Source organism: Rattus rattus, chromosome 1 (genome assembly GCF_011064425.1).
Source record: "Rattus rattus isolate New Zealand chromosome 1, Rrattus_CSIRO_v1, whole genome shotgun sequence".
Taxonomy (NCBI): domain Eukaryota; kingdom Metazoa; phylum Chordata; class Mammalia; order Rodentia; family Muridae; genus Rattus; species Rattus rattus.
The window spans coordinates 55,775,176-55,793,062 of record NC_046154.1 but is presented as its reverse complement, the minus strand read 5'-3'; the positions used below and the strand labels follow the sequence as shown (position 1 = coordinate 55,793,062).

General features: G+C 46.9%; 1 protein-coding gene across 1 annotated transcript; it reads left to right on the top strand.

Annotated features, from left to right (window-relative positions):
* Nucleotides 1–2,122: 2,122 nt before the first annotated feature.
* L1td1 (LINE1 type transposase domain containing 1) lies at nucleotides 2,123–7,894 on the top strand. The gene is made up of 3 exons (XM_032893231.1): nucleotides 2,123–3,046; nucleotides 6,248–6,475; nucleotides 6,557–7,894. The coding sequence occupies exons 1-3, from the start codon at nucleotides 2,123–2,125 to the stop codon at nucleotides 7,877–7,879; spliced, it is 2,475 nt and encodes an 824-aa protein (XP_032749122.1). The 3' UTR covers nucleotides 7,880–7,894.
* Nucleotides 7,895–17,887: the final 9,993 nt, after the last annotated feature.

Below are 17,887 nucleotides of genomic sequence, written 5' to 3'. Positions count from 1 at the left end.
GGGCTGGTGGCATGGACTAGGACTCTTAGCATGTAACATGGTACTGGCTTTATGTGTGAGGCAAATGGGGGACTCCTGTCTAGACCAAAAGAAGACAAAGCAAAACAAATTTGCTATGAATTTCTGGATTAAATATGAAAACATACAATTCTTCACTTTGCTGTTGTTTGATTTTTTTTGAGACATGAATGATCTCATTGTGTATCCCTTGCTGACTTGGAATTCTCTGAGCCAGCGGGTGGCGAGGGTCTGTGGTGAGACGGTGAGAGGTGATGACCTACCTACAAGGTTGGCCTGGATTCCTTCCCAGCTGCTGCCCTGAGTGGGTATCACAAACAAGAAGGTAGATGTCCCGTGGGTGGTATAAACTTGCTTTATTATGCTGGGGTCATCTCAGAAGAGAAGGTTCACACTCTAAATTCCCAAGCCTATCCCCCCAAGGCTGCTCACCTACCTGATGTATCTTAGCTGAAGATGAGGTCCAGTCTCTAACAGAAATCTCTGAATTGGGGGTCAAGATCCTGGGGGACACTCTCCAGCCACAGGCCAGATCAAGGTGGCGTCTCTCCAGATGTGCACAACATTGTTCTTGGGATCTGCTCATAGACTGTCCGTTGGGCATCACGGTGTTACAGGCCCATGAGCGAGTGATGTCACTGGGTTCTGGCTATTAGGTGCAGCCTAATATTTTTACATATCTAGAAGGCAGCTTTTATACTATTAGAGGGAGTATTCTTTTTTTTTTTTTTTAATTAAACATGCCTTTTGTCTTTCTAATTTTTTAAACATTTATTTATTATGTATAGGTCCATCTCTAACAGCTTTTGGGGGCCTGATCCTGGGGTATGCCAGCCACAGGCCAGAAGAGGGCACCAGACCACAATTATAGATGGTTGGGAGCCACCATGTGGTTGCTGGAAATTGAACTCAGGACCTCTGAAAGAGCAGACGGTGCTCTTAACCGCTGAGCCATCTCTCCAGCCCTAGAGGGAGTATTCTTCTATCCCTATTAAATGCTGTTGTTGAAATGGACTGGTTTTCCCTTCCTGCTCTGGCTTGTCAGGAATCCAGACTGAGGACCTACTTTGGTTTTTGAGATAAGGTTTCTCTGTTTAGCCTTGGCTGTCCTGCTCTGTAGACCAGGCTGGCCTCAGACTCCCAGACATCCTCTACCTCTCTCTCCCAAGTGCTGGGATCAAAGGTGTGTGGGCACTGCTGCCTGGCTAGTCTAAGGGCCTTATAAGTACAGATTGGGCCTATGGGAGGAGAAAGAGGAATGGGATTTATTTTGACTCCCTCAGGAAGTATCTAACATTTTTTCACTCAGGGAAAAATAATGTTCTTAGGTCAACCTCAACTTTTTTGTTTTATTTGTGGTACACACACCTTTTTATCTTTCAATTTTTTTAAATTTTTTGTTATATCTTGTTGTATGTGTGGGTGTGCATGTGAGTTTAGAGGATGGCAGTTTATTTGTAAAAATGCGTTCTGTGCTTTCATGTGAGTCCCAGGGATCAGACTCCGATCAGTAGGCACCATCCTCCTCTGAGTCACCTTACTTATCAGCTTTCTTTTAAAAGGCAGGGCAGGGTCTCATTGAGTAGCTCTGTAGACCAGGCTGGCCTTGAACTCCCAGAGATCCACTGCCTTTACCCTGGAGTTCTGGCATTGGAGCTGGTCAGTTCTCCTTTTCACACTGCCTTTTTAGAATGATGTGTGTGTGCTCCATTACTGAGCTGCTTTACCTTTGAGATGGCCGTCTCACTGTGCCACCTGCCTCACCACCACCTCTGGGACCCCTACCTTGCTCTCCTAGTTAGACGGAACTACAGGCTTGTCCACCTCTCAGTGGGTTTTAGTCATCGTGCATAAATCGTGACTTTTCCCTGTGGTCATATCCACGAGCACATCACATTAGTGACCCTTTACAATAAAGGTTTATAAAGCACACATAGCGCGTAGTTTTAAGCATGCTTACTCTTGCCGAGTTTCTCAATAGAACTCAGTGAGAACACTTTCATTTGTTTATATTTCAGATGACTTTTTTTTTTCTTTTAGAATTTTTGACCTTCTGAAGCTCTCGCCAGGAGGAGAAGGTGCACTCCGTGTTAGTGTATCCACCATGTCAGGCGTGCAATCCAAAGCGGCTAGGCTTCAAAAGGAGCAGAAAGAAAAGCCATCAGCAGACGGGGAAAGGAAAATGGCCACATCTCCGTGTTTAAAGCACAACGACGTACCGGCAGCCATGATGAAGCAGTTTAATGCTTTGATGGAAATGCAAGATGCAATGTTTGCAGAGATGAGAGAAACCTATAAAAACGATATAAAGGAAGCGCTGTTGCAACGCGCAGCACCCTGGGTGAAGCTTCTGGAAGAGCGGAGAGAACAGCAAGGAGATGCAGCCTCAGAAAGGCCAAAGCCAGGAGAGAAAGTGGAAGAGGAATGTTCTGGAACAGATGAGGACACTGAAAACATAACTGTGAGAAGCAAGGAGAAGAGGAAGCCGGAGAGGAAGCAGGACAAAACTAAACAACTCAACAGCAGCCCTGCTGTGAAACCGTCACTAGAGAGAGCAGGAGACGCCCTGCATCGTGAACGCGGGAGGTGTGGAGAGAGCAGCAGCCTTGTAGACTCTCTAGAGAGGGAGTCCGGGAAGAGTGGGAAGAGTGCGGATGAGAGACCGGCCGAAGAGCCCGGCTGTCAGAAAGCAGAGAACCGTCTAAAGGCCCCGGAAGAGAGCTCGCCGGAAGGAGCCGGAGCCACCCTGAGGCTGGCCGCTGACTTCTCCGCAGCCACTCTGGATATCCGCAGGCAGTGGGGCCAAGTCTTCCGCCTTCTGGGAGAACGGGAATTGGAGCCCGAGTTGCAGTGCACGGTGAAGTTGGCATTTAAGTGTGACGGTGAAGCAAAGGTTTTCTCAGACCTCCACAGCCTCCGACAATTTGCCAGCAGAAAGCCTTTTCTGAAGGAGTTGCTGAAAGATGTGTTCCCGCAAAACGAGACGAGAAGTGAAGGAGGCAGAAGAAACGAGCTTCAAGAAAGATTGGTGAGCGCCCGAGAATGTGAGAGTGGGTGTGGCGGTTTTGAAGAGTAGGGTGCGATCTAAGACAATCCCTTAAGAAAATTAAGCACAATGTGGAAATTCTAATACTGTAAGAGGTGAGGAGAGAATTGAGGTTTGCTTGACAGGAGTTCCAGAGATTGATGGGAGAACGTTTAGGTGGGTTAAAATGGAAGGATAAATACTAAGCATATCTTTTAATTCATTAAAAGGGGACAAATGAGTGGGTACAACCAAAGGGTTAGCAACAGGAAGAGCAGTGGAACTATCAGTGTGAATATCTGGGCTATGGTTTCTTACTGAAAAATATTTCATCATGTGTAGGAAGCTTTTGCCTGTATGTGCTGCTGGGCATCATGGGCATGCCTTGACAGGTGCCCTCAGGAGACATAGGAAAGCTCTATGGGGAGCTACCCCATGTGGGTGCTGGGATCTGAACTTGTGTCCTCTGCAGGAGCTCCTCAGTTGGCCATCTCTGGAGCCCTCACTTGGCTTTCATCCACCCCATCACTGCTGTGGATGCCCAGCATCTCACTTAGCACTAGCTTGAGCTGAAGGGGCCTTTCTAGTTGCTGACCTCTCTGGTCTCCCTCCCTTGAACAGCGTTCAAGCCTTCCATTCATTTGTCTTACATGGTTAATAGGCGCATAGATCATTGCAGGTTGATATTTAGAGGTTATTATAGGCTACAGATATCTTCAGAGACGTGGGGTCTTGCTGTATAGCCCAGACTGGCTTCAGACACCACACCTCCTCTGGTCTCTCTTTTTCCTGGTACATTTTGATTTCCTTTACAGGGTGCCTACCATGTGCCCGCTAGTGGGACCACTGCATGAACATGTAGAAATCCCATAGCAGAGTCCCCTTAGCCATAAGATATTAAGGGTAATATGGCTGGTGAATGCCAAAATCTGCAGTTTTGTTTTGCATCTTCCCATCACTTTAGTAAGGTTATACTTTTTTTTTTTATTTCTATGTCTTTGTGAACTTTTAGCCACACACACACCCCCACCCCCATCTTTAACGATTGAAAAGAACTCTTGTGGAGAGCAATACTCTTTTCTGTTGTATAAAGTATTGTTTTCTAGTTTGTGGCTTGCTTAACATTTTTAAGGTAAGTTTGTGTTATGATTTTGTGCTTTCTTTTTTATTGGATATTTGAATTTACATTTCAAGTGTTATTCCCTTTCCCGGTTTCCCGTCCATAAGTCCCCTATCCCATCCCCTTTCCCCCTTCTTCTATAAGGGTTTTCCTCCTCCCAAACCACTCTCCCTTCCTGCCTCCCTGCCCCGACATTTCCCTACACTGGGGGATCCAGCTTTGGCAGAACCAAGGGCTTCTCCCATTATTGCTCAACAAGGCCATCCTCTGCTACATATGCAGCTGGAGCCATGGGTCAGTCCACGTGTACTCTTTGGGTAGTAGTTTAGTCCCTGAGAGCTCTGGTTGGTTGGTAGTGTTGTTCTTATGGGGTTGCAAGCCCCTTCAGCTCCTTCAGTCCTTTCTCTAACTCCTCCAATGGAGACTTCATTCTCAGTTCAATGGTTTGCTGCTAGCATCTGCCTCTGTATTTGTCACGCTCTGGCTGAGCCTCTCCTATATCAGTCTCCTGTCATCATGCACTTCTTGGCTTCATCAATATTGTCTGGGTTTTGTGGCTGTTTGTATATGGGCTGGATCCCCAAATGGGGCAGGCTCTGAATGGTCATTCCTTCAGTCTCTGCTCCAAACTTTGTCACCATATCCCTTCCTATGAATATTTTTGTTTCCCCTTTTAAGGACTGAGCCATCCACACTTTGGTCATCCTTCTTGAGCTTCCTGTGGTCTGTGGGTTGTGTCTTGGTTTATTCTAGCTTTTGGGCTAACATCCACTAATCAGTGAGTGCATGCTGTGTGTGTTTCTGTGATTGGGTTACCTCACTCAGGGTATGTTCTAGTTCTAACCATTTGCCTATGAATTTCATGAAGTCATTGTTTTTGATAGCTGAGTAGTACTCCATTATGTAGATGTACCACATTTTCTGTATCCATTCCTCTGTTGAAGGGCATCTGGGTTCTTTCCAGCTGCTGTGAACATAGTGAAGCATGTGTCTTTCTTGTATGTTGGAGCATCATTTGGGTATATGCCCAGGGATTTTGTTTTTCATATTGAGGTCCTCTTTTAACACACCTAGAATTGGTACTTTGTGAAAGGTTGTGCTCCAACCTCAGTGTCCAGTTTATTCCAGTTGCTCACTATTTTGTATTTATTGTTCGTGTGGATCAAGGCTCTCATTTAGCCCAGGCTAGCCTCCATTCCCCATCCTAACACCCCACCTCTGAAGAGCTGGGGTGACAGGCACACACCATTATGCCTATCTTTTAGTCTTAAGAATGGAGGGCTAGCCTGGGTTCAATTCCCAACACCGTGTAAATTAGGTGTGGTTTCTATGAATGTTGGCAGAGCCTGGGGCATGAAGAGTGACATGAACTTGAGGCTAGCCTGGACTATTAGTGGCACTATCTCAAGAAAAGAAAGAATAGTTAAAATTGAGGCTGCCAAGATGGCTCAGTGGGTGCTCGCCGCACAAACCTGATGACCTGAGGGCCTACCTGGGACGCCCGTGGTGGACCAGAGAACTAACTCCTCCCTGAAAGTTGTCTTCTAACTTGTATATGATTGCTCTGGTGCGTGCACACACACAGACACACACACACACACACACACACACACACAATTGGGGGGCATAAATTGTGTTAGAGGGAACGGTAAATGATCTGGCTTACAAGGGTCTTGATTATATAGGGTCCTGCTAAACATGAAGAGCGATCATTAATGTGCTTTGTCAATCACATGCAACACAGTAAGTGCTGGGGTACAGAAAGTCAGCGTAAGCGTGATCCTATGGAAATGTGTTCTCAGTACTTCAGAAGAAGCAATTGTTAGTTGGGATCGTTATAGGAGATGGAATCTATTTGGGGACCCATATCTTTGAGAATGGATGATTGGTCTGACACTATCCCGGGAGCCATACTCACCTACCATGTACAAGGCCCTGACGTTGACCTTCAACACTACAGAGCAGAAATATTTACAGATATTTGCTTATTGTCAAGGCAAGTATACTAAATTTAGAGGGTAAAATAGAAGTTTTAACTCACTGAAATAGTTGGCTTAATTTTGTTTTATTTTTTTAACTTCTAGGGTAAAACTCTAGGAGACACGAAGCACGAAGCTAGAAGAATGGCAAGTGACAGTTTGAGTTTCCTGTTCATCAAAGAGGTAAAAGTGGAAAGTCCAGAGGTGAAGACTTACGAAGAAGAAACACTGGATCAGAAAGATAAAGAAACTCTCAAGAAGCAAGAGGCCTCAAGGCTAGAGGGGGAAGAAGAGATCTCAGAGAAACAGGGAGAAGAAACTTCAGAGGGAGAGGCTTCAGAGTTGGGGGAGGAAGAGGGCTCAGAGGAGGAGGAGGAGGAGGAGGAAGAGGAGGAGGAGAGTTCAGAGTCAGAAGAGGAGGAAGAGGACTCAGGGGAGGAGGAAGAGGGAGAAGAGAACTCAGAAATGGGGAAAAAGGAAGAAACCTTGGTACTACATGACGCTCGAGGCTCAACCTTTCAGGGCCTTACTGTGACAGAAGAGCATTGCGCTGAGAAAATCACCAGGAGTGCTGAGGAGATTGGTTTAGTTAGTTTGGTGATAGACTCTGAATCAGAGGAAGAAGGAAACAGAAAGACGTCTTCTCAGACTAAGAAAAAGGAGACCTTCCATGGACTTAAAGAACTTGCCTTTAGTTACCTGGTTTGGGACTCTAAGGGAAAAAAGCTGGTGAAATGCCAGGATGGTGGAGCAGCTGCCGAGTCTGGTCAAAGGTTTGGGATACCGTGTCTGACCTTATATTTGGCTTCTCCATCTGAATCTCTAGGGGCAGGTAGTGATGGTCCTAAAGGCTGTTCACGTACAAAGTCGAGTGTTCCGTCTCAAGCCACTCCACTTCTAATGAACACAGAAAAAGGGAGGTGCAAGACACCGCAAATAGAAGAGCTAATGGGCAAAGAGGCAGACTTGATCCATGAAACCGAAGAAAACTTTAGAAGAGGCGTGATCGGCGTTATCAGACAGATGCAGAGGGAGGTGGAAAATATCAAAAACCTTTACTTTTCAGATATCCTAAACATGAAAAGCTCAATGGATGATCTGAATTCCTTAGCGTGCATGATTGAAGCGAGGGTGAACGAACAGGAAGATGCCTTGGAGGGGTTGGCCAAGGAGACGCTGCAGTTGGCCAAGGAGATTGTTGATAAAGAAAGGCTGAGAGAGAGAGAGGACAGATTGCGGAGCTCCAACATCCGAGTGATAGGGATTCCAGAGAAGGAAAACCGGGAGAACGGAGCGGAGGACATAATCAAGGAAGTAATTGAAGAAAACTTTGCTGAGCTGGAAGACCAGAGTCTTGAGATTGTCAGTGCTCATCGAATCCCCAACTCAGTGGATGAGCACAGGCTCACGCCGAGACACATCTTGGTGAAGTTTTGGAATACTGGCGATAAGCAGAGAATTCTAAAAGCTTCCAGAGCCAAAAAAGAAATAACCTACAGAGGAGCCAAGATCAGGATGACAGCCGACTTATCACCTAGTACTATAGATGCAAGGAGTCAGTGGTCCAGCATCATAAAAATTCTGCAAGAAGAAGGCTTTCAACCGAAAATCCTTTATCCTGCCAAACTGGCATTTGATTTTAAAGGTAAAACCAAGGTATTTTTGGATATTGAAGAATTCAAGAAGTTTATCTCAGATATTCCCTATTTGAAAGAACTGTTTAACAATATGCCTTAGCAATCTGGAGTGCTTTCTGTCCACCAAAACACATCCAAAAGGTAGAGTCAGACAGTACGCCATCGCGTCTCTGTACTGAAGGGTGGACAGCTGACATTTCCCCCCCCAGGGAAAGGGGCTGGGGGAGCAGGGTCACTCCCTGCATGTTGGTTGACTTAGACAGCGCGTGTAGCTTTTCAATAGCTATCTACCTTTGTAAGGAGGCAACTTGTCAGTGTAACCACACACAGGGAATACTACTAGAGGCCACAGTGGGATGGGAAAGGACACAGTAAGTTGGAAGAGACTGGCTGCCCAGGCTGACTGAACCAACAGATTACATTACTTTATTTTTCTGCCGTTGTATATTAAAGCTTGAAGTTTGAATTTGTCATTTGTTTACTTAATCTCCCTACTCATATTTCCAAGAGTACTTTGCCATTAACTGTATATTGTCTAATAGCGTCTACATTTTATTGCCTCAACTCCTCCATTGATGCAGTCTGTACCTTAACATGTGAGACCGTGTGTGCATAGATAGAACTTCCTTTGAAATTAGTCTTTAGTGAGGAGACACTGAAGAAATCCAGGAGAACGAAACAGAATGTTTTGTCTTGTTTTGCAATGTTCTCCATTAGCCCTAGGTGTCCTGAACCCCTCCTTGTAACTAGGGCCAAGTGCGGAAATTAAGTTTTGGGGGAAACACCATGCGGTGTTAGGGCAACTGAGCAAGCCCTGGCACCCCTTTGAGGTTGGGGAGTCTACAGAAGACAGCACCAGGCACCCCTGGTTTTATTCCCATGCTGGGAGTGGAACCAAAGGCGCTAGCTCTCTTTCTGTATCCTCCCTCAGTCCTGATGGCAAATGTCAGATGTAAGATGGGCACAGTCATTCTTGCTGCTATGTTGTCTCTTTAAAAAGTTCTTCATTTTACATGTATGGATGTTGTTCACATATTTGTGTACCACATGCCTGGTGCCCTCAGATGCCCTGGGACTGGGATTACAGATGATTGTCTGCAAGCCACTCGTTAGATGCTGGGGCTTGAAGCCGGGTCTTGTGAAAGAGCAGGTAGGACTCATAACCACGGAGCCATCTCTCAAGCCCTGTGTTGTCTCTTGCTGTGCTGTTTTGCTTTGAGGGGCTGGTAGAAAATTACCTCCATGTTCGCTTTTTTAGCTGTATCACCGGAACAACTTACCACTGACTTGGAGGTTAGTAACAAATTTAGGGGCTAAAGAGATGCATTAGTGGTTAAGAGCACTGGATGCTCTTCCAAAAGGCCTGGGTTTATTCCTAGTACACACATGGCAGCTCACAGCCATCTGGCGCTTGCTTCTGGCAGGAGTACCAGGTACAAATACGGTACACAGAGATAGATACAGGCAAAGCACACGTACAATTAATAATCTTAAAAACAAAGCCCCAGCCTTCAGTTCCAGCTATCAGGAGATTAAGGAAGAAGGGCCACAGTGAGTTCAGGGTTCAGAATCCAGCCTGAGCAACATAGAGAGACCGTTAAAGGCCTTCAAGCTATAAAAGCAAACTAGGAATGTAGGCCCGTGAATTCCAAACTTAAACGGTGGCTGGTGGCATGTTCAGACGGTACAGGTGGCACCACATTTCCCATCACAGTAAAGGAAGCAGGACAAGAGCTCCAATGAGCCTGGTTGTCCATAAGACAAAACCAAATGTTATGCAGGTTTAAGAAGAGATCACCTTTAGTTGTCTCATCTTGAGAGTTCCACCAGCATTCGCTCTTAGTAATCTTAATGAGCTCTTAGCTTCGTAGAAGACAAGGGTTTTCCTAAGCCAAATCCAGGTCAGTTGTCTCCCTGTGGAGTTTCTGGAACCTCATAGAGTCAGGAATCCTGGACATGTCATCTCCATTTTGGTGCCCATTGGTTGAGGTAGAGAGAGAGCCTCCTCAAGTCTGCCGAAGCTGAGAGTCACCTGGGAGTGTCAGTGTCCCAGGAGGACCCCTCGGACTGTGCCAGGCTCTACAGCAGAGGGTGATGGTAAAGCTTTGCGTTGGAAGCTCAGGAGGCTGAGGAGGCTGGCACAGCAAGGAGGAGAGGCTCACTCTGCACTTCCTTCTCTTGTCCCTGCACTGAAGACAACCGAGTTTCAACCTCTTCCTTTCATGTTGAGTCTGGCAACCAGGACGTTGCTTCTCTCCTAGTTAGAGTGAGGGTCCATCTTGAAGTGTTTCTTCAGTGCCTGGTGCTGCTCCCAGGTCTGTCTGTGGAGTGGATTCAGTCTTGACTCTGGTTCATGAAGCTCATCCAAGCGTTTTTCAATTTCTAGGTCTTTTTTTGTCCTTTAAAGAATTATTTATTTTACGTATCTGGGAACACTGCTGCTGTCCTCAGACACACCAGAAGAGGGCATCGGGTCCCATTACAGATGGTTGTGAGCCGCCATGTGATTGCTGGAAATTGACTCAGGACCCCTGGGAGAGCAGTTGGTGCTCTTAACCACTGAGCCATTTCTCCAGCCCAAATTCTAGAGTTTTTTGTTTTGTTTTTTTTTTGGGTTTTTTTGAGACAGGATTTCACTGCGCAGCCTTGGCTAGCCCGGAGTTCAGTGAGGTCTGCCTGCCCCTGCCTTCTGAGGGCTGGGATCAAAGGTGTACTACACCATGCTAGGCCTAAGACATTGAAGTAAAAGGGAAGGTGTGTGTACATGGGTGTGTGTGCGTGCGTGCAATGGTATGCACGTGGGGGTCAGGACAAGTTTGTGGACTCGGCTATCACTCGGCACTTTTATATGGGTTCAGAGGCTTGAACTTAGCACTGTTAGGCTTTAGGGCAAGCATCATGTCACCAGTGAGTTCCTTCATATGTCACCAGTGAGCTCCAGGACAGGCTTTTGATGAATGGCATCTGCCACCCTAAAGTAAAGAGACTATATTTTTAACACTTTAGTCTAACCGCAGGTGACATGTCTATCTGCTAAGGAAAGCAGCTGTGATCAGAATGTATTAAGATATTTCTGAAACTTCTCAATGCAAAAGCTGACACCCTTAAAACACACCAACGCCCTCCTATGGCCTCTGCACGTGCTCATGTACTCGTGTGAGACACACGAGAAAGTGAGTGAGCTGAGGCAGGGTTGGGTATTCATCTTAATGCATATGACTTAGAGTTTGGGAGTGACGTTGCTCCCAGGGAAGGTATATGCCTTGCAGAACTGTTATCCAGTGGGTGAGAGTATAAGCTCATTTAGGAGGTGTGTTGTGCGAGACCACACAGGCTCGTAAGTTAAAATCAGCCGAAGGAAGAGGTCAAATGAAGTTCTGTACAAGTCTCAAGGACATCAAGGCCTGTGTTTTTATTATAAATTTCGTTCCTATTCTGGTTTGTGAAATTTCCACAGGGTAATACAGATTTCCAGGCGAGTTCAATTCAAATGTCTACATTCTGACAGTATGATAGTTCATTGCTACGTTAATGTTCTTATTTGAAATCTCTCTCTGTGCAAGACAGATTTGTTGTTAGTCCTGCCAAAATTTTTTAGTGTTTTTTTTTTTGGTGGGGGGGGGTTTGTTTTGTTTTTTGTTTTGTTTTGTTTTGTTTTGTTTTGTTTTTTCCTTCTCCTTCAGAGGTGTTTATTTCCCAGTCAGAGAGAATCAGTGTCAGATTCCTCCCTCGGCCTGTCAAGGTCTGAACCTGACAGATACCACATGGTAACCAGGGACAGAGCAGGGGCAAAGGAGACAAGCTCCCAACTTGGTCCCACGTTTGTCTTAGCTGAGCCCAGGAAGGGCCTGCCCAGAGATGTGGCACTGAGAGCTGTGGCATAGGCTATCCAACTGGCCCAGATGGAGTAAAAAGTGACAGACCAGGTATAAGGTTCCAGGTCACAAGAGACACAAAGCTTGAGATCTTTGGCTCTGTCCCCCAGGGGCACTCTGGGGACAGAGGCTCTGAATGCTGCCCTAAAGGACAGAGAAAGAAGGGTTAGAGCGCTCCATCCCCATCCTGCCTCGTAGATGGGACCTGAGGCATTGAGTTTGGGCAGTTTGATCCTCTCCTAGCTACTGGAGCCACCTCCAGCCCTGGCCATGGTGAAGAGCTGGCCCAGCCAATCAAAAACAGCAGTATACCCCAGGCTTCCCTGGGCAGGCCAGCAGCATGGTGACAGCAGACAAGGCAAGGACCAGGGGACATGCTCATACAGGCCAGCAAATATGGAGTAATTGATGGCCCCCAGTACATGTTCGCACATTAAGGCTTCGTGGTTAGACAGTGACTGACAGTGATGAACAGTCTGACCAGATTACTGATGGGACTGAGGGACAGCCCAGTCTTTGGCCTGAGTTGGGTTGGCCAACTCACTGCCTTCTAGAAGTTAGGACCCAGCTATAGCCTGAGGAAGGAGCTGGAGGGATAAAAGAGTTTGGAGGCCTGGCCTGGAACCCCTCCAGTGCATAGGCAGACGTAGCAATATGACACTAGAGACCTCAGTGGCCTGTGGGCAGGAGGTGGAGGGTCAGCACCTTGAGGTAGGGGGAGGGACGTGTTGGTCCTTCTGTTTGTCAGCTCTTAGCTGGGAGTGCTTCCATTCCTTTTTGACAGTGAGGTTCCCCTCCCAGGACAAGTGGTGAGTCTTGTCACCCCCTGAACTGGGGTGTGACCTTGTCCCAAGCAAGCATGCCTTTAGGAGCGTCCTCCATGGGTGTCAGGAACTCATACCCCTCAGCTCAGAGTCTGTGGCCATGGACCATGTAGTCAGTCTTGTCAGGCTGACTGCCTGTCCTGCGTGTGTGCTGGATGGACATCATGCCTGACACACTGTTTACCTGGAAAGAGATTTTTATCCCGTTCGCCATCCTTTCAGCACCAACGACTGTTTCTTGAATCTCTCCAGATCAGCTGTCCCATGCTGCACAGAGGTCAGCCAGGTCTCAATGATTTGGGGGACACTGGGCTCTGCAGAGGCAGCCACTTGGCCCAGTGGGGCCTCCTTGTATGTGTGCAGGAGTCCACTGTCATCCAGTTCCTGGATCTCCTGATGCATAGTTAGGGGCTCACGTTCCTCGCTCTCTGTCGCTATTGAGGCCGGCTGCTCAGCGGTGGACTCCTGTTCTTGTGTGCTTATCTCCAGCCTGTGACACCAGAAGAGAGCTCTGTGTCCCTCCCCTGTGCTTGGCTGTCAGCTAACAAGAAACATAAGCTGTAATGCCTGTGTCTCTGCATGTTCTCAGTCTTCCTATCCTTGCTCAGTTTACCCACTTAAGACTTTGATCTTAAAGGGTTAATGGTAGCTGAAGTTTTATTTTCTTCATTTTTTTAATTTAAGATTTAAGGGGCTGGAGAGACAGCTTAGGGGTTAAGAGCACTGGTTGCTCTTCCAGAGGTCCTGAGTTCAATTCCTGTCAACCATGTAGTGGCTCACTACCTTCTGTAATGGGATCCGATGCCCTCTTCTGAAGACAGCTACAGTGCATATGCACTATATGCATAAAATAAATAAATAAACCTGTTTTTAAATTAAGATCTAAATTATAGCCCATTTTATTTATGTGCATATGTGCATTTGTATGTCAGTGCCCCAAGAGGCCAAAAGAGGGCATTGAATCCCTGATGCTGGTGGAACAGGCAGTTGTGAGCCTGGGTTTTCTGCAAGAACAGCAAGCACTCTAACCCTGGAGCCACCCCTCCAGCCTTGAAGTTCCATTTTCTAAATCTCCATGGACAAGAGCGGACACTCTGCCTGTCCAAAGGCCGAAGTCTGATTTCAGGGAGACTTGAGAGCTCACTGGCTGATCGTGACCCTCCCATCCTTAAACAAATATTAGGAATATGTCGATGAAGCTCATGCAATTATAACAGAAAACAGATTTGTGTTGAACTACGGGAAGCTGCAGCAGTAAAAATCAAAGGCACTTTATAGCCTTACTCGCCATCTTGTTTTTTTAGAATTTAATACTTGTCCACAGCATGACGTGGTCCTGACTGTTCTTCTGAATGCTTCCTGCCTCCCAGAGACCCAATCCCTGCTGAGATTTGTCTTCTGAAAACAACAGGCAGTTCTGACTGGGAAGGAAGCACCAGTCTAGAATATTCCAGCTGTAAAGATCTCTTCTCATCCCCTCCAAATTAAAACATACAATTCAGTTGTGTCTGAGAACATAAGGACTCTCCCAAAATCTATTGTTGGAAATATTTTTAGTCTGTTAGCTATTTACTGAGAAGTTACCATGACAGCAGTCTTACACAACACTCAAGTTCCAAGGCAAGACCCTTGAAGGTCACCCAGGATGGGGGCGTGAGCTGAAGCTTGTCTCCTGTACCCATATATGTCATCGCCAGTCAGAGCCCCTCTTACCCTTGGCCCAGGCATGCCAGGGGCAGAAAATGTTTCGGGAAGTTCAGATATGTTCGTGTCTATCCAATGCTAAATTGGGGCCATAGGAGAGAAGGGCCTGTTCTTCCTGGAGCCTTCCTCCCGCCAGCTTCCATTCTGCCCCTGGCATTCAGTCCCAGGTGTTAGGAATGCAGGAGTGTGTTCCCTCAGACCTTTCTTTCTTCTTTTTCTTTTTTTTTAAAAAAGATTTATTTATTTATTATATATAAGTATACTGTAGCTGTCTTCATACACACCAGAAGAGGGAATCAGATTATACTGCAGATGGTTGTGAGCCACCATGTGGTTGCTGGGAATTGAACTCAGGACCTCTGGAAGAGCAGTCGGTGCTCTTAACCCCTCACTCTCTTGCTTCCCAACCCAGCGATATCTCCAGCTCCGTGCCGCCTTGGCCTTGCCTTGGCTGCTGCCTGCATGCTCTCCCTGGCTCTCCCTGGCTCTCCCTGGCTCTCCTCCCCCAGCTCTCTGTCTTCCCCGAGGCTCCATTCCATAAATACCTTTCAAAAGTTTCATCTCTTTTGTTCTTCTTCCTCCTCTATCCTAGAACCATCAGAGCTTCTGTGAATCCTTTCATCCCCAACACTTCCCCCCCTTGCCTTCCTAGGTCTGTCCACAGGTGTAGGGCATCCTGACTTGCTTGTCAAATTCCAACCCAACAGCTAACTCAGGACATTTTTAAATTTAAGTCTGCATATTGCTCAGACTGAATAGTTTGCACATAAGTGTTTCTTTGATTTGGGTACACTTTTCTAAATACCAGGGACTAGCAAGAAATACAAATTTTAATCTGTCATCACCTTATTGTTGTTATTATTATTGTTATTATTGTTGCTATTATTATTATTATTATTATTATTATTACATTGCAGTCTTTTGAGACGGGGCCTCACTGTGCAGTTCTAGCTTTCCTGGAACTCCCCATGTAGAGGCCAGGGTGGCCTCGAACTGCTGCCTCCCAAGTGCTGGGATTAAAGTATGTACCACTATGCCCAGCTAATTATTTTTTCTATTATGTTCTAGAAAGACGTAGACATTAAGGCTACTGTCTAAAAGCTAAAGCCTGCAGGTGGCTTCCTGTAATCCCAGCTGGCACATGGGAGATGGGAGCAGAAGGGTCAAGGGTTCGGGGTTGGTGATCCTCAGCTACAAAAGTTCAAGATAGGTCCAGCCCGGGGCTCCCGGAGACCCTGGTTCAAACAACAGCAAATAAAGTGTCTAGAAAATAAAACAAAACCAAACCCTTAAGACTGGATGCAAACAGTGACAGGTGCTGACGTGGAAACCCTGGCTGTGTTCCTTGCATGAGCTGTAGGTACAGTTCTGCAAGCTGAACCCAAAACCAAGCCCACTGCTGGAAACCCGTTCTCACCGTTCATAACTGACTTATGGCTAGGCTACCCCCTCTCCACTTGAACCCCACGGAGCTGGCCTCTTTGCATTCTAGTTGTCTGCTGGCTCCTCGTGGGCCCCAGGGTGCTGCATGCATTTCCAACCCTGCCTAACCTCGCCAGTGCACCAGGGCACCCATCCACTCTGCAGCAAAGCTTTCTGCAGCCCTGAGAGGGACAGGGCTGGGAAAGGCTGCTTGTACCCTCTTCTGTGACTCCCTCTTCTGGCAAACACAGAATCCAACAGACACTCACCTGATACTACTTCCTTCTTTCTTGAAATGAAATCTACGCTAAACAAGAGGTGACCAGAGAAGCAGGCAGAGTCAGGGATCAACTCATTGCTCAAGAGAACACAATATTCCCAAAATACCATGGCATTAGACTTTTCATCTCTCACCACGGAGAGATCAAATTAGGAGTGCAAAGCGGCTGGGTTTCCACAATCAGAAATCTGACTTTTAAAGTGCTTGTCAAAGGCACGGTGGTTCATCCCTTTCAAATACCCACTTGGCTCAGGGTGTTTCAATGTGGCAATTGTCTCTCCTGCTGCCTTGACAGTCTGAGGCCATTCCTGACAAACAACAACACATGAGAAGCTCTGGCCAGTCTCTGCTGCCTCTGAGGAATTCTCCCAGGTCTAACCAGTGCAGCTTTTCAATGACTTAGCCTCCAGCCTAGCCACAGAGAGGGACGACTTCCTGGAGGAGACAGGCCATAGGAAAGAATCTCAGGTTGATGGAAAGACAGGAAAGGCTAGCCAGGCCAGCACAGATGGATAGGGCAGGGGGTGAAGGAAGGCGTAGCTCAGTGGGAAAGGGCTTGCTTAGCAAGACACTGAGCAGAAATATATTTATGGTGGCACATGCCTTAACCCCAGCACTTGAGAGACAGAGATTGGTGGATCCCTGTTTGAGGCCAGCCTGGTTTACATGTGTGTGTGACGGTGTGTGTGTGTGTGTGTGTGTGTGTGTGTGTGTGTGTGTGTGTTCTCTATGTCTGTGTATCATATGAATGCCTGGTACCCAAGAAAGCCAGAAGAGGTCTCAGGATCCACTGGGTCTGAAGTTACAGTGCCCCTAGTCACTGAGCATCTCTCCAGGCCCTGGGTTCAGTCTCCAGCCACAAAAAACAAACTTCTTTGCCTTCATTTTTACAAATTGTTTTGGCTAGGTTTGAACACATAACTCTTGAGCTAAAATCTCCCTGGTTAGATTATGAATATTCTCCGTCTTCTGCCCTGGTCCTGCTGGCATTCGAGAACTGTTTGGTTGCTGGGAGTTTCACTTTGATTTTACCTAACTGGCTATGGAACATTAAGTGAAAAATACTGGCCAATCCCTTCTTTTGGGGTAGTAGGTTTTGCTGGAGGTAACCGGGTGCATGAGAGGCAGAGCCAGAGCCCGATTGCTTGTGAAGATCGTGGACTTGAAGCGGATGGGTGATGCGGACTAGTAATCCCAGCAAGTAGCAGGTCGAGCCAGGAGTTGGGGGCTAATCTGGACTTCAGAGCGAGGCCAGTCTTGGAAAACAAAAGCAAAAGCTGAACTCCGTGATGCGAACGTCGAAAACTGTCCTTGCAGACTCTCTTACATGCTTTAATCCTTAAATCCCACCAACCCATCGTTCTGTCCCAGGGAGCTAGCAGCTTCTCGATCAGAGAAGAGATCATGTCTTTCACAGCTAGTGATCCTGTGCTGCCTGGCACGGGTGACCTTTCCCAGTGCATCGGTGTTTGTCCCTGCTATGAGCTGCATCACCTTCATCACTGTGAGCTGCAAGACAGGCTTCCTGCTTCCGGAAGATGCAGATCAGGAGGGGCATGAAAAAGGGTGCCAGGGTCATCATGTGACCAACAAATACTCAGGGAAGCTATGGAGAAAAGTTCATTTGGTCTTGACTGACTCTTCTGAGTCACGATGGAGGCAGGGGGAGACTAGCGTGGGCTGCAGAGTGAGATCCTCTTTCAAAAGTCAAAACAAACAAACAAAAAGAACAAAAGTCTCTCTTATTAAGCCACCGGACGCTGGGGAGAAGCAGGCTGTGGAACAGTTAAAGGCCTCCATCCTAGGGGGTAGACTCTTTTTTCAGAAAGAATCAGTTTCTAGGGAAACAGGTATAGCAGGCCCTGAAGGCCATTGGCGGTAGAATCCAGAGTTTAAACTTGATTCTAGAATGAGTGGTTTCAAACTCTGTAGTTTCCTGAAGCTGATACAGTGGCCCGCCTCTGAAGTCATCATCGCACTTGGGAAGTAGAGGCAGGAGACTC

Excerpts from the sequence above, each read along its gene's own strand:
- L1td1 (XM_032893231.1), top strand. The coding sequence starts at position 2,123 with ATGTCAGGCGTGCAATCCAAAGCGGCTAGGCTTCAAAAGGAGCAGAAA. Across the intron at positions 3,047-6,247 it reads ACGAGCTTCAAGAAAGATTG|GGTAAAACTCTAGGAGACAC; the intron begins GTGAGCGCCCGA and ends TTTAACTTCTAG. Across the intron at positions 6,476-6,556 it reads AAGAAACTTCAGAGGGAGAG|GAGGAGGAAGAGGACTCAGG; the intron begins GCTTCAGAGTTG and ends TCAGAGTCAGAA.